This window comes from Pristis pectinata, chromosome 9 (genome assembly GCF_009764475.1).
Source record: "Pristis pectinata isolate sPriPec2 chromosome 9, sPriPec2.1.pri, whole genome shotgun sequence".
NCBI classification, from domain to species: Eukaryota; Metazoa; Chordata; class Chondrichthyes; order Rhinopristiformes; family Pristidae; genus Pristis; species Pristis pectinata.
In genome coordinates this window covers 15,032,826-15,049,034 of record NC_067413.1, presented here as the reverse complement: position 1 = coordinate 15,049,034, position 16,209 = coordinate 15,032,826, and the positions used below count along the sequence as shown (strand labels likewise).

At 43.1% G+C, this 16,209-nt stretch overlaps 1 protein-coding gene across 1 annotated transcript in view; it reads right to left on the bottom strand.

The window, feature by feature from the left end:
• Positions 1–16,209, bottom strand: part of lama1 (laminin, alpha 1) — a 274,266-nt gene that overhangs the window by 83,063 nt on the left and 174,994 nt on the right. The window contains exons 32-35 of the mRNA XM_052022961.1: positions 15,806–15,999; positions 13,144–13,286; positions 3,503–3,601; positions 676–787 (exon numbers count right to left, since the gene is read on the bottom strand). Of these exons, the coding sequence (XP_051878921.1) occupies positions 676–787; positions 3,503–3,601; positions 13,144–13,286; positions 15,806–15,999 (548 nt within the window). The remainder of the gene's footprint in view (positions 1–675; positions 788–3,502; positions 3,602–13,143; positions 13,287–15,805; positions 16,000–16,209) is intronic.

Sequence of the window (16,209 nt, the reverse complement as noted above, 5' to 3'; positions counted from 1 at the left end):
CTTGTGCATCATAAATTGCATCTGCATCTATTGGACACATTCTATTACAAGGATCCAATATAAATGTATGCCTTATATCCACACAGAATCTGGAAGATTGCATTGATTGTTTGGACCTAAAGTAAATATCCATATCTGTATGGATTACCAACAATTCAATCTCCAAAGATTTAAATGCAGAATTGATTTTAAAAACATAGCCATTTTGAGTCGAAGACACTGTAAGAGAGAAATTTGCCTTTGGTAGCTGGCTCACAATATTATCACCTCCCACTTCTCCTCCCATAAATTGAACTCAACAGAACCAAATATTGGGAAGTATGAGCAGTGACTGATGTGCTTGCATGCATTTAGCACTTGAAGTGAAAAACAAAATTTGTCTCTTGCTTCAATGTCTCCATTGAAGGATATATTGCTGATAATTCATTCAGATATTGATATTCACTTTAGGTCCATCTGATTGAATCTGAAAGGTTATATCAATGTGGTGAAAGGCAAGCAGGTATTTCAACCCTGCTATGCTGTGGAACACACAGCAGATGGCACTTTCTACCTTGCATATCCGCTTAGATTTGGCAGAACCTGACACAATATTTTAAGCAGACATAGATCATGAAACCAGTTTGAGTTTTCATCAAATCCCTGAACTATCAATGAATGATGTACAGTGCCTACCTTTTATAGATTTTGAAGTTTCATTTACAAGTGCTTCAAGCTCCAGAGTCCTGGTTAATGTTCTCCCTGCAGCCTTATTCAGAGCCTGTCCATCTCCAAAATCCTGAGTGACCTGGCATAGAAGATGTGTCTCATTTTACATTTCTGCTAACGCTTATCCCATGGAGTCAAAAACTGGAGAGAGCAAACTTACACTGATGTAGCACCAGAAGTGAAGTCATAGACTCATACAGCCTCAGAAACAAACCCCTCCACGAGACCATCAACTGCCCATTTACAGTTATCCTGCATTAATCTAATTTTTTATCCTCCCCGTATTCTTGTCAATTCCTCCCAAATTCCTCACCTTGGCTCAATTTACAGTGCCAAATTAACCTACCAATCCACATATCATTGGGATGAAGCACCTGGAGGACACCCACACCATCACAGGGAGAATGTGCAAACTCCACCCAGACAGCACCCAAAGTCAGGAATGAACCTGGGTCTCTGGGGTTGTGAGGTGGCGGCTCTACCAGCTGCACCACTATGCAGTTCCTGAACGGTTCTGCTGCACAAGAAGAATTAATCTGCACCTGATTTATGCTGTGATCCTTTAATAATCAGGCTGCCAGGTCTTCAGATACAATTTTCAGCCTGAACTGGGGGGTGGGGGGAATGAAAATGTGTTGACCTGAAATGTGAACTTTGTTCTTTCTTCATGGGTGTTTTCTGAGTGTTTCCAGAATTCGTGTAAACTGATCTATGAACCAGCAGAGCTGATGGGGTGAGTGGAGTCAGTCCCTGTCTCCTGCCCACTGGCTGACTCCATGTGGGTGCCCCAGGGGCTGCTCAAGCTGCCTCACGCTGCCCGCTCAGCTTCCATCTCCAGCTTCCTTCCTCTGTTTCCAGAACTTCTGTTTAAATGTGTGAGGTGTGCTATCCTTTTCTTTTGGTCTGAGTGTCACACCCAGCGGTGCAAGGAAAAATTGCTATTGTTCCTTTAGCTCTCTCAACCCAGATCTTCTGGACTGCTGGTAGGATCTGATAAAATGTGTGAAATGTCTACAGGAACTTTAAGTGTTTGGAGAAGAGACGGTGCAACCTCCAAAGACACAGCTAGTCTTTGGGCATTAACCAATAATGGGCCTGTGTCCAGTGTGGCATTTTTGCCATATCCAAGGTAATCTATAAATAGAACACAAAGCAGTACAGCACAGGAACAGGTCCTTCAGCTTACAACGTCTGTGCCAAACATGATGCCTAATTAAACTAAATCTCTTCTGCTTGTACATGATCCATATCGCTCCATTTCCTGCGTATTCATGTATCTATCTGACAGCTTCTTAAATGTCACCATCGTATCTACTTCCATCACTCCCCCGTCAGCCCATTCCAGACACCTAACACTCTCTGTGTAAAAATCTTGCCCCACAAATCTCTTTTAAACTTTCCGCTTCTCTCCTCAAATGCATGTCCTCTAGTATTTGACATTTCTACCCTGGGAAAAAGATTCTGACTGTCTACCCTATCTATGCCTCTCATAATCTTCTAAACTTCTATCAGGTCTCCCTTTGGCCTCTGATGCTCCAGAGAAAGCAACCCAAGTTTGTCCAACCTCTCCTTATTGTTCATACCCTCTAATCCAGGCAGCATCCCTGGTAAACCTCTTCTGCACCCTCTCCAAAGCCTCCACATCCTTCCTGTAATGGGGCAACCAGAAATGCACACAATACTTCAAGTGTGGCTGAACCAAAGTTTTATATAACTGCAACCTGACTCTTATACTCAATGCCCCAGCTGATGAAAGCAAGCATGCCATATGCCTTCTTTACCACCCTATCTACTTGTCTGTCACCCTATCCATTGTCAGTGAGCTATGGACTTGGACCTCAAGATCCTTCTGTACATCAAATAGAAGTTGTTATTCAGCTGGGACACCCAAATAAGAAGCCTAATAGATTTGGACAGAGATTAAGTTGCCTAGAAATGCATCCTCATTCACCAGTGCTAAGTACACAGATTATTGGAGTCCACCAATGTTCACTGGACTTTACATAGAAACATAGAAAACCTACAGCACAATACAGGCCCTTCGGCCCACAAAGTTGTGCCGAACACGTCCCTACCTTAGAAATTACTAGGCTTACCCATAGCCGTCTATTTTTCTCCATGTACCTATCCAAAAGTCTCTTAAACGACCCTATCGTATCCGCCTCCACTACCATTGCCGGCAGCCCGTTCCACGCACTCACCACTCTCTGAGTAAAAAACTTACCCCTGACCTACTCCCCAGCACCTTAAACCTGTGTCCTCCTGTGGCAACCATTTCAGCCCTGGGGAGAAGCCTCTGACTATCCACACGATCAATACCTCTTATCATCTTATACACCTCTATCAGGTCACCCCTCATCCTCCATCGCTCCAAGGAGAAAAGGCTGAGTTCACTCAACCTGTTTTCATAAGGCACGCTCCCCAATCCAGGCAACATCCTTGTAAATCTCTTCTGCACCCTTTCTGTGGCTTCCACATCCTTCCTGTAGTGAGGTGACCAGAACTGAGCACAGTATTCCAAGTGGGGACTAACCAGGGTCCTATATAGCTGCAACATTACCTCTCGGCTCCTAAATTCAATTCCACGATTGACGAAGGACAATACACCATATGCCTTCCTAACCACTGTATGCCTTCTTAACCACTGAAAAAAATTGCAACACTTGACTGCCACTATACAACACAACCAGATCTACTGACCAAAGATGAATTTCTAGGTGTACGTCCATTGTTCAGTCAACTTTTGCAACTTTAACGGAGAATGAGACAAGGATTTATTCTGGTTTTGGCTTACCTGCTGCTGTAAATGATGGATGTCCAAGGCTAACGCAGACATCTGTCCTTCTGCCTGTATGATGATGGCACTTGTGTTGCGTTTTGGTGCCAAGGTAATCTGCAAGAAAACCAGCAAACGCAATCATTTTTGGAGCTGCTTAAGCCATTAAGCTATATTAATTAAATATTTGAGGTTTTGACAAATTATTCATGTTAATGAACATAATGCAAATCCAACTTTCTGTGTTCTCCACAGACAAAGTTTGTCAGGATAAACACAGGAACAGGAGAAGAATATTTAACAACTCGAGCCTATTTTGCCTTCTAATACGATCGTGGCCAATCTAAGATTTAACTCCATATACTTGCCTTTTCCTCATGCCCCTAAAATCTTTGGTTAATAAAAATGTTTCAAATTAATCACTGACCTAACATTAATTGTCTTTTATGCAAAAGAGTTCTAAATTTCTGCGACCTTTCACATGTTGAAATGTTTCCAATTTCACTGCTGAGTGGATGAGCTCAAAACTTTGACTCGTTAATCCATGGTCCTCAACTTGAGAGCCAGCAGAAATAGTTTCTTTCTACTAATCCTAGCAGTTCATAATACTTAGAACTTCAGTCAAATCACCTCTTAACCTCTCTGTCTAATGATGAAAGAAACCCAAGGCATCTTTATGCTTTCAAGATATGAAAATTTGAAAAAAGCCTTGCATATTCTGGAAATCTGAAATACAAACAGAAAATGCTGGAAACTCTCAACAGGTCAGGTGTGGCGAGAGAATCAGAGTTAATATTTCGGGTTGAGTCATTTAATGTATGCTATTCCAGCTGAATTTGATTTTTCTTTCACATCTGGTTATACACAATGTGAAGTTCCACATGATTTCACTTTATCTCAGTCAAAATACTACCTTTGTGCCCCTAAGAAAGGTAATAAAAAAAATCAGGGGGTCTCCTTCCTGATTGCCGTACAGTGAACAATGACCTATCCCCATGCTAACCCCCATTCTGCTGCTAAATTTTCATAAATTCACAGATAGGATGGCTTCTGCAGTTGAATAGATTGCTGATGTTCACTGTAGAGGTTCACATGAAAAGGTTGGGCACTTGGTGGTTGTTGTTATGTTAAGGAATATATTCCAGCAGCCAGGAAAGGCTTCATGATGGATGTGATTGGGAACTGAATGTCAAGGGGTATACAGTATATAGGAAGGATAGGAGGGTAGGCAGAGGGGGAGGTGTGGCCATGATGGTTAGTAGCGATATAAAATCAATAGAAAGGAAGGACATTGGGTCAGAGGAGGTGGAATCCTTATGGGTGGAGCTGAGAAATAGCAAGGGTAAAAGAACAATAATAGCAGTCATATATAGGCCCCCGAACAGCAGTCAGGAAGTGGACCATAAGTTGCAGATTGAGATAGAAAAAGCATGTCAGAGTGACAATGTGAAGATAATTATGGGGGATTTCAACATGAAGGTGGACTGGGAAATGCAGCAAGGCGGTAGTACTCAGGAGAGTGAGTTTGTGGAATGTCTAAGGGATGTTTTTCTGGAGCAACTTATTGAGGAGCCCACCAGGGGATCGGCTGTTTTGGATTGGGTGCTGTGTAGTGAACCCGAGGTGATTAGGGAACTAAAGGTAAAGGAACCACTGGGAACAAGTGATCACAATATGATTGAGTTTAGTTTCAAGTTTGAGAAGGAGAAGCTGATAACTGGTGTATCGATATTTCAGTGGAATAAGGGAAATTACAAAGGTATGAGAGATGAGTTGGCCCAAATTGATTGGAGGAGTAAGTTAGCTGGAGGGACGGCAGAGGAAAAATGGAAGAAATTTCTACAGGAAATAAGGACAATGCAGGACAGATATATTCCAAGAAAAAAGAAGGTTTTGAATGGAAAAAAGGCACAGATGTGGATAACGAGGGAGGTGAAGGATAAAATAAAAGCAAAAGGGGCGGCGTACAAAGTAGCAAAAATTAGTGGGAAAACAGAAGATTGGAACGATTTTAAAAATCTGCAGAGAGAAACTAAGAAGGTCATTAGGAAAGCAAAGATGAGTTACGAAAGGAAGCTGGCGGACAACATTCGCAAGGATTCTAAGAGTTTTTTTAAATACATAAGGAATAAAAGAGAGACACGGGTTGACATAGGACCAATTGATAACGGTGCAGGAGGTATTATAATGGATGATAGTGAGATGGCAAGGGAATTGAATGAATATTTTGCATCGGTCTTCACCGTGGAGGACATAAGCAATGTGCCCATTAGTCAGGAGTCTCACGAATTGGAGCTGAGTTCAATTGAGATTAATAGGGAGAAGGTGCTTGGAAAACTAAAGGGGCTTAAGGCTGATAAGTCTCCCGGACCGGATGAGGTGCATCCCCGGGTTCTGAAGGAGGTGGCTGTGGAGATAGCGGAGGCGTTGGCGATTATTTTTCAGGAATCGATAGATTCTGGCATGGTTCCGGAGGACTGGAGGGTAGCGAATGTAGTTCCGTTATATAAGAAAGGTGGGAGGCAGCACAAAGGCAATTACAGACCTATTAGTCTGACGTCAGTGGTGGGAAAATTATTGGAGTCTATCCTCAAGGAGGAGGTTACCGAATACCTAGAGGCGCAAGGCAAGATAGGACCTAGTCAACATGGTTTTGTGAAGGGGAGGTCCTGTCTGACCAACCTATTGGAGTTTTTTGAAGAAATCACAGGTAGGGTGGATAAGGGAGAGGCGGTAGATGTTGTGTATTTAGACTTTCAAAAGGCCTTTGATAAGGTGCCTCACAAGAGACTGATTAATAAGATGAGAGGTCATGGAATTATGGGCAGGGTAGCAAAATGGGTGGAGAATTGGCTGGTTGGCAGGAAGCAAAGGGTGGAAATAAAAGGATCTCGTTCTGGTTGGTTACCGGTTACTAGTGGTGTGCCGCAAGGGTCGGTGTTGGGGCCTCTCCTTTTTACCTTGTACATCAATGATTTGGATGATGGAATAAATGGTTGTGTGGCTAAGTTTGCGGATGACACCAAGATAAGTGGAGGAGTAGGGAGCATAGAGGAAATAGAAAGAATGCAGAGGGACCTAGACAGTTTAGGAGAATGGGCAAGAAAATGGCAGATGAGATTCAATGTTGAGAAATGTGCAGTTGTACACTTTGGAAGTAGAAATAAGCGGGTAGATTATTATCTAGAAGGAGAGAAGATTGATAGTGCGGTAGTACAAAGGGACTTGGGGGTACTTATACAAGATACCTTAAAAGTTAACCACCAGGTTGGATCGGTGGTTAAGAAAGCGAATGCTATGTTGGCATTCATCTCGAGAGGTATAGTGTATAAAAGTAAGGAAGTGTTGATGAGGCTCTACGGGGCGCTAGTGAGGCCTCATTTGGAATACTGTGCGCAGTTTTGGGCCCCGCATCTTAGGAAGGATGTGCTGACGTTGGAGAGGGTTCAGAGGAGATTTACGAGAATGATTCCAGGAATGAAAGGGCTTAAGTACGATGAGCGTTTGTCGGCTCTTGGACTGTACTCGCTGGAGTACAGAAGGATGAGAGGGGACCTCGTAGCGACATTTAAAATGTTGACAGGTAAGGATAGAGTAGATGTGGCTAGGCTGTTTCCCTTGGTGGGCGTGTCCAGGACCAGAGGGCACAATCTTAGAATTAGAGGGTACAGTTTCAAGACAGAGATGAGGAGAAGTTTCTTTACCCAGAGGGTGGTGAAATTGTGGAACTCCTTGCCACGCACAGCAGTGGAGGCCAGATCAGTGGGGGTGTTCAAGGAGGAGATAGACAGATATCTAAATAGTCAGGGTATCAAGGGATATGGGGATAAGGCTGGCAAATGGGATTAGAATAGTTTTTTTTTTTCTCTCTCTTTTTTTCCCACCCCATTTCTTTTTCCCTTTTCCTTGGAGCAGACTCGATGGGCCGAATGGCCTGCTTCTGCTCCCTTATCTTGTGATCTTGTGATCTTGTGAAAGCATGGCAAAAAAAACATAAAAGGGAAAAATACTGCTCAGTTTCAAAGATTAAACATTAATTGCAATACTGTGATTTAAAATAATTATCAAAAATGTGGCATTTATCATCTCATCACATCTTCACATGGTTACATTTGAGTGCAAGGCAAGGATTGACGGATGGGTCCCAAATTTAAATACTAGATTATGCAGTGCGTAATTTTCATTAGTTACGTTTAGATACGAAAGGAAGATTCAGATTTATGTGCAACACACACAAAATGCTGGAGGAACTCGGCAGGTCAGGCAGCATCTATGGAGGGGAATAAACAGTCGATGTTCCAGTCAGCAGGACTGGAAAGGAAGAGGGCAGAAGCCAGAATAAGGAGGTCTGGGGAGGGTGAGGAGCACAGGCTGGCAGGTGATAGGTGAGTCCAGCTGAGAGGGGGAAGGTAGGTGGGTGGGGGAGAGGGGATGAGAGGGAGTGATGTAAGGAGCTGAGAGGTGATGGGTAGAAGAGACAAAGGCCTGAAGAAGGAGGAATCCAGTAGGAGTGGACATGGACCATGGAATAAAGGGAAGGAGGTGGGGAATAGATAGGCAAGCATGAGGGTGGAGGAGGGCAAAGAGCTGTTCCAAATTAACTGATTTCAGCATTCAGAGCACTAGCTCCAAGTGAAAACTGCTGCATCTCTTGATCTTGAGGTTGTTGAATGTTCAAAGAGCCCACAGCAAGAGATCTGCTAATGCCATTTTCTGTCTCATTTAACACCCATGGATCTGACAATATATGGCCCAATCTGTCGATAGGATCTATTGCCCATTCTGCAATGTCATTGTTAGAGTCCTTTCGAGAATAAATATCTACCTACTGCAATTCTGCCATCTTTATTTTGATAAGATATGTGTTTAAATAATTGGACACCAGCCAACTACTCACAGAAATATTAATAAAAATAGCCAATGAAGAGAAGACTCTCAAAAGAACACTTCCAAATTTCATTAATCAGTGTTTTGTAAGTGGCAGTAAGCATTGTGCAAATACATCAATGCACTTAACTCGGCAGATAGTCAATAAAGTTTGCTTTGTATGTGGAGTTTGACAATTGCTGGATTTGTTGTGAACCCTTCCATTCTAACACCTTCGCTTACTCGTGAGATGTGGGCGTCACTGGCAGAACTGGGATGTAACGTCCATCCTCAATTGCCCTTGTACTGAGGAATCAGTCACAAATCTATTGCATTGATGGTTTGGACTCATATATAGGTCAGATGGGGTAAAAATGCCAGATCGCCTTCTCTAACCATTTACGAACATGCAGCAGTCTTACTGATACTAGTTGTTTGTTCCTGATTTATTGAACAGACCCACACCTCAAGATTCAACAACAGCTTCTTCCTCACTGTCATCAGGTTCTTGACCTGACCTGAAAAACCCTAACACTACCTCGAACTTTCTCTTTCTCTCTCCCTCAACTTGCACTAGTGTCATTATATTTATTTTGTCATGTAAGTTGTGTATAATTTATGTTAGTTTATGTTTATGTTAATTTATGTTTGTCATGTTTGTAATGTACTGGGCTGCTGCTACAAAAAGCTAATTTTCATGGCATTTATACCCTGGACAGCATGCCCATGACAACAAACTTGAACTGAATGTACTTGAATTTAATAAGCTGCCAAGACAGGCCTTGAACTCATGGCTCTGCATGTCTGTCCATAAATGTAAAATAACCATTATACTACCCTACCCGCTGTGTCACTATGTGTCGAGTTTGCACGTTTTCTCTGTGATCGCATGGGTTTCCCCCAGGTGCTCCGGTTTCCTCCCAAATCTGCTGTAAATTGTATGGGTGAGGAGTAGAATCCGATGAGGAATATGGGGAGAATAAAATGGGTTGGGGTGTAATCAGTGTAAGTGGGTGGTTGATGGTTGGCACAGACTCGATGGGCTGAAGGGCCTGTTTCCCTGCTGTGTCTCTCTATGACTATGTCATTATCCCCACAGCCTTACGATGGTCATCTGATTATATTATTAATGCTTCTTTGTTAAAGTAGAAGAGATGCATACAAGTTTATTGTATTTACATGTAAACTAGCCCAGAAATATGCAAAGGCTGGCAAATTTTAAGTCGCTGGCCGACCCTGTTGTATTGCTAGTATTAAGTCAAACAAGGAGTTCTTCTGTAATTACAGGTTACAATATTGCATTAACATTAACAGTTTGTGGATGTCACTGTGCAGTGCATCTAAACCAGCGGTGCTCAATGGTTCAGTGAGAAGGGCCAGAATTACAATCTGAACCATGTCTAAGCGCCCATAAAGAGAAAGACGTTTTGCTTTAACCATGTGTAACTAGGTATTTACATCTATAATCACATAAAAAATTTAAATCCTACAGCTCTTGCTGTTCCATCCACCGCCTTCTCCCTGCTCCACTCACTTCCCCCTCCTTCCTCCCCCTACATTCACTGCCCCTCTCTCCACTCACTGCTGTTGCTCCTCCACACTCCCCCTTCCTCCACTTATTGCTCCTCCCCTCCACACTCCCACCTCCCAGCTCCACTCACTGCCTTTTCCCTGCTCCAATGAGCAAGGAAACACACCTGAATGGGTTCCTACACAGATGGCACCTGCTCAGGCTTTTACAACAGGGTTGTCTTGAGAGGGCCTGACCACAAGCAGATCTCAGGGCAACCTGATCTAATTCCCTGGGCAACACTCCAAAGAGGGGAACAGAGGGGTAAGGACCACCTGCAGGCAGATGGGATTATTTAGACTAGCATCATGATCGGCACAGATTTGGTGGGCCGAAGGGCCTGTGCTCTACTGTTCTATGTGCTAAGAGTCGCCTGGCAAATGACCACACTCCTCGCCACCTTGTTCAGAAAAGGACAACTGAATTTTCAGAGCTCAATTTGACCTGACAATCATGGCATTTGCATTGCAAAAGCACACAAAGACCCGTGGAAATAAATGATTTTCATCAAGGTACTGCTGAAAAGATACATTGCCATGCATACAGATTCCTAGGCCTTCACCTTCGTACTCTCCCAGGTTCTGTTTCAACAAACTGTGCTGCACATTCAAATTGGTGCAGTGAACTTGCTATCAACGTCACATGCTCCATTTTACATCGTGGCGATGAGGTCAGTCCACGCATTGTTGCAACATTACTGACATCTGTAGCGTGCAATGTGTTTCAAAAGGTTGGGGAACTGAGGGTTATAGGGAACTGGCACAGAAAAGGGCTGGAGCAGATCAGCTACGATGATACTGAATGGTGGGACAAATCTGAAGGACGAAGTGGCCTACTTTTGCCCCTATTTTCTTGTTTTTTTTAATATGTGGTGTATAATCCAGAATTATTAGTTGTAGAAATCTCACTGTGCAACAATGCCACAATCCAACTCATCTCACCTAATTTTACATTAAAACTCAATCAGTTACCTAATACTGGAACATGACAGCACTATATAGGACAAGTGGGGAAATGGTGTTGGGAGAATTGAAGGGATTGACCAATGAATTCCCTGGGCCTGATAGTCTTCATCCCAGATTAGTTGAGGAAGTAGCTTTAGAAACAACTGATGCATTGGTCATCATTTTTTCATATTCTTGGCTTCTGGTTCCTATGGATTGGGGAGCTAATGTAACTCTACTATTTAACAAAGGAGGGAAAGAGTAAACAGGACACTTTAGACCAGTTAGCCTGACGTCAGTTGTGAGAAAAATGCTAGAGGACATTATTAAGGACGTAATGGCACACATTCTGGTGCCCCACAAGGCTGCGTCCTCAGCCCTCTACTCTACTCCCTATACACTCATGACTGTGTAGCCAGATTCTACTCTAACTCCATCTACAAGTTTGCAGATGATACCACCATTGTAGGCCATATCTGAAACAGCGATGAGTCGGAGTACAGGAAGGAGATAGAGAGCTTAGTGGAATGGTGGCATGACAACAACCTTTCCCTCAATGTCAACAAAACTAAAGAGCTGGTCATTGACTTCAGAAAAGTGGGCGGTGTACATGCACCTGTCTACATCAATGGTGCTGAGGTACAGAGGGTTGAGAGCTTCAAGTTCCTGGGAGTGAACATCACCAACAGCCTGTCCTGGTCAAATCATGTAGATGCCACTGCCAAGAAAGCTCACCAGTGCCTCTACTTTCTCAGGAGGCTAAAGAAATTTGGTTTGTCCCTTTTGACTCTCACCAACTTCTACCGATGCACCATAGAAAGTATCATATCTAGATGTATCACGGCTTGGTACGGCAACTGCTCTGCCCTGGACCACAAGAAACTGCAGAGAGTTGTGGACACAGCCCAGCGCATCACGGACACCAGCCTCCCCTCCTTGGACTCTGGCTTTACCTCTCGCTGTCTTGGTGAAGCAGCCAGCATAATCAAAGATGCCACCCACCTGGGACATTCTCTCTTCTCTCCTCTTCCATTGGGTAGAAGATACAGGAGCCTGAGGGCACGTACCACCAGACTTAAGGACAGCTTCTACCTCACTGTGATAAAGACTATTGAATGGTTCCCTTATACAATGAGATGGACTATGACCTCACGATCCTCCTTATGTGACCTTGCACCTTATTGCACTGCACTTTCTCTGTAGCTGTGGCACTTTACTCTGTATTGTTATTGTTTTTACCTGTACTACCTCAATGCACTCTGTACTAACACAATGTAACTGCACTGTGTAATGAATTGACCTGTATGATTGGTTTGCAAGACAAGTTTTTCCACTGTACCTCGGTACAACTGACCATAATAAACAAATACCAATACCAATACCAAAGTATTTGGAAAACAGAAATCCTGCTTGACAAACTTGCTGGAATTTTTTGAGGATATAACCAGTAGTGTGGATGTGGGGGAGCCAGTGGATGTGGTGTATTTGTACTTTCACAAGGCTTTTGAAGATATTAGGTTGCAAAATTAAAGCACATGGGATTGGGGGTAATATGGATCTGGTTGCCGGACAGGGAACAAAGATTAGGAATAAACAGAAGACACAAGAGACTGCAGATGCTGGAATCTGGAGCAACAAACATACTGTTGGAGGAACTCAGCGGGTCGAGCAGCATCTGTGGAGGGAAAGGAATTGTCAACGTTTCTGGTCGAGACCCTGCAGCAGGACTAAACAAGTCCTTTCCTAATTGGCCACAGGAGAGTTCAGTGCTTGGACTCCAGCAGTTCATGATAGTGATTTAGGTGAGGGAATTAGAAGTAATATCTCCAAGTTTGCAAAAACACTTTGCTGGATGGGAGTGTGAGCTGTGAGGTGGATGCACAGAGGCTCCGGGGTGATGTGGGGAAGTTGAGTGAGGGGGCAAATACATGGCAGATGCAATATAATGTGGATGAAAGAGAGGTTATCCAATTTGGCAGCAAAAACAGGAAGAGAGATTGTTATTCAAATGGCGATAGAATAAGAAACAGGGAGGTTCAATGAGACCTGGATATCATTATGCACCAGCTGATGAAAGAAAGTGCACAGGTGCAGCAGGCAGTTAAGGTGGCAAATTTGGATGATCAGCTATGACCATATTAAATGGTGGAAGGATTAATTAGCCTGCTTCTACTCTACATGTTTCTATGAAACCTCTGTACTGCACTTTAATCTCCATGTTAATGTGCTTCAAGTAGATCTCAGTCAAACCGTATGCAAGTCACTTTTAAATATCTCACCTTGTATTTCTCAGTGATGTTTTCAATGGCAGAGATGAGATTATAAGGAGCTAGGTCAAACCCAGTCAGGTTAATTGATATCAAACTGGCTTCCAGGTTGTCGAGGTCAGACAGCAAGAGCCCTGTGCAGTCATCATCACAAGCTGGAGGATTGAAGGATGCGAGATGTTGAGAAACATAAAGAGTTATTAATTCAAGAAACTGAAAACACTTCTGTAATGATTTTGTTGCTTTATCAATAAAAATGTTGGAGAAAAATCTTTTAATTTCCAATTCTTGTTCTGCTAGAAATCCTCTTGTGTGATCTCAGCATTCAGATACCTGCAGAGTGACTCAGTGATCCATGATATCCTGGGATTCACTCCCAACAAGCATTGCTCGTCATTAATCATCATTATTGAATCCACTATATGAGAAGTTTGCATCAACAATCTTTTTCTGCCCTTTCAGCACCTTTATTTTAATCAAGTCATTCTGATTTTGAGCCTTTCTTACTCTGTACCTTTCTGCCTTTGTATTTTAGATCATTTTCATAGGTGAGCCCCATTTCCTTTCAGAGTGTCTTCACTTGTCTTCATTCCCAGCTAACTTTTGGACCATGTATTTGGAGGAGGGAACAAATGGTCCTTCTGTTAACCTTTAGATCTTATTCCTTTATAGGCTCTCTGCCTCCCCCACCAACTGCACCGCCTCAAGTAAGCTGCAGGCCATCACACCAGTTCTGAACATTGGGCACACTGAAAATTGGAACAAACAACCAAATAAGTAATAGCATATCTGCAATCTTTTTACCTTGCTCCTCTAATGGAAAACATTAAATGGTTATAATCTGAGCACAAAGCTACCTCATGTAAATTACTGTTGTTTGTTGTTTCTATTTTCAGACTTAAAAGCCCCAGTTTATCCAAACATGTTTGATTTGAACACAGAAAGTTTGGGATGGGTGCCTCCCTGTGCTCTCCATTAACTTCAACGCTGAATATGATTGGAAGGGGGCATAAAACAAGACAGGGTTCAAAACTGACTCATTCTCATTGGGTGAGTTAAATCTAAGCTAATGGCTCAAACTGCTACATCCACTTAAATAACATAGAACCTTGGACTTCTTTCAAAAGGCTCCAATGAAGAGAGCTGGATTCATCTGAAAGTTTCTTTGAAAGTAGGCTGACTTCTCTTCCAGGCTTTATAGTTCAATGTGTTATGCTTGGGGCAAGATTCAAACTACAATTCAACTTGGGGTTATTTATGACTCTGGGCATTAATATCAAATGCACCATATCAGATTAGCATGTGTCTCACCATTTTCATTTCTGCTTCAATAGAAATGACCTCCCCCTGATATCACTCCATTATGCGCTACCTGTCTCCAGAGGAAAGAGGTCCTCTCCTTCCATTTACCAGAGCTGTGTGAGAAAATCAGGTTGCCTACCATGGCTTGGTTCTTATAGTCATAGAACCAAACAGTACAGATCAGGCCATCAGCCCAGCAAGTCCACACTGACCATCAAGCACCCATTTACACCAATTCCAGTTTTTATTCTCCCCACATTTCCATCAGCTCCTGCCGGATTCGACCACTCACCTGGACCCTAGGGGCAATTTACAGTGGCCAATTAACCTATCAGTACATCTTTGCGATGTGGGAGGAATCTGGAGCACCCAGGGAAAACCCACATGATTACAGGGAGAATGTGCAACCTCCTCATAGACAGCACCAGAGGTCGGGATTGAACCCAGGTCTCTGGAGGTGGGAGGCAGCAGCTCTATTAGCTGCGCCATCTCTTCCAAGAAGCCAAGGCCACTAGAGTGATTTCCATGTGGACACAAAAAAGGGACAAACTGGCCTTAATTGGCACTTGCTAGCTTGAACTAGAGCTAGTTACTTGCACCAATTGGGTCTTGTTGCCTGGCAGCAACAGTGTAGTTAGTGCCGTACAAATGAATAAGGCCACAGTACAAACATTGTAGAAGGACATGGTTGGGGTTCACCACACATCAATATCCCAGTGTCTGGATGTTGGACAGTCTCATCGCTGTCCAATGTACACAGCCATGGAAACAGTGACAGCTCCAAGAATGAAACCTGTAAGCAAGGAACAGGTAAGTGCTCAGTTGAAGTACTGATTCAGGAGTTCCATGGACCTGCATTGCTGTAATCCATCTTCATGCTCATGACACATGCACGACCTGTCAGCAAGAGTGGGAATCCTGACCTCCTTCCCCAAACAGTGGCATTAAAGCAAAATACGCTGATGCTGGAGGAACTCAGCAGGCCAGGCAGCATCCGTGGAGAAAAGCAGGTGGTCAATGTTTCGGGTCAGGACCCTTCTTCAGGCCTGCTGAGTTCCTCCAGCATAATTGTGTTTTTCATCTAGATTCCAGCATCTGCAGTCCTTTGTTTCTCTAGTGGCTTTAAAGCAATTTGCTTCCATGGCTGAGATTAAGTATCAGAGCACTGTGGTCCTTATCCATCTGATAGGTTCAAATGCAAACCAGGTAATGTTAGTTTTAATTTGGAAAGGCCTCTGTTTAAATCTAGTCTTAAAAATGTTCTGGGCTGAATCATCACTGAGAAGTTGGTCAAGGAAATGTTTCATTTCATTCCTTTAAGATTTTGTAAAGCAAACTTTCAGGGAAAGCAGACAGTTTAAGAGATACTCACATATGCATTCACTTTCCACCAGTATGTGCTTGCGTTCGCACTGATCACAGAGGCGACCTGTAACACCTGGTTTGCAAACGCAATGGCCCAGTAGAGAATCACAGTTACTGTGGATGGAGCCACTTGGATTACATTCACATTCATGGCATTTACCATCTGATGCACGTGGGTTACCATAGTGACCAGGAGCACATCTGGAGACACAGAGGGACATATAAATACTGAGGAAAAACCTGGTGTTTAATATCGTTGTTCTGATTTCCCAAGTATTTCTCCATTTACAAAACTTGGCAGCAGAATGGTCCACATATTAAAAAAAGTGAACTGATTTAACAAAGACTTGGTTGAACATAATTCCAAATAAAATTTACATTTTGCATGAACATCATAAAACTAAATGTGCT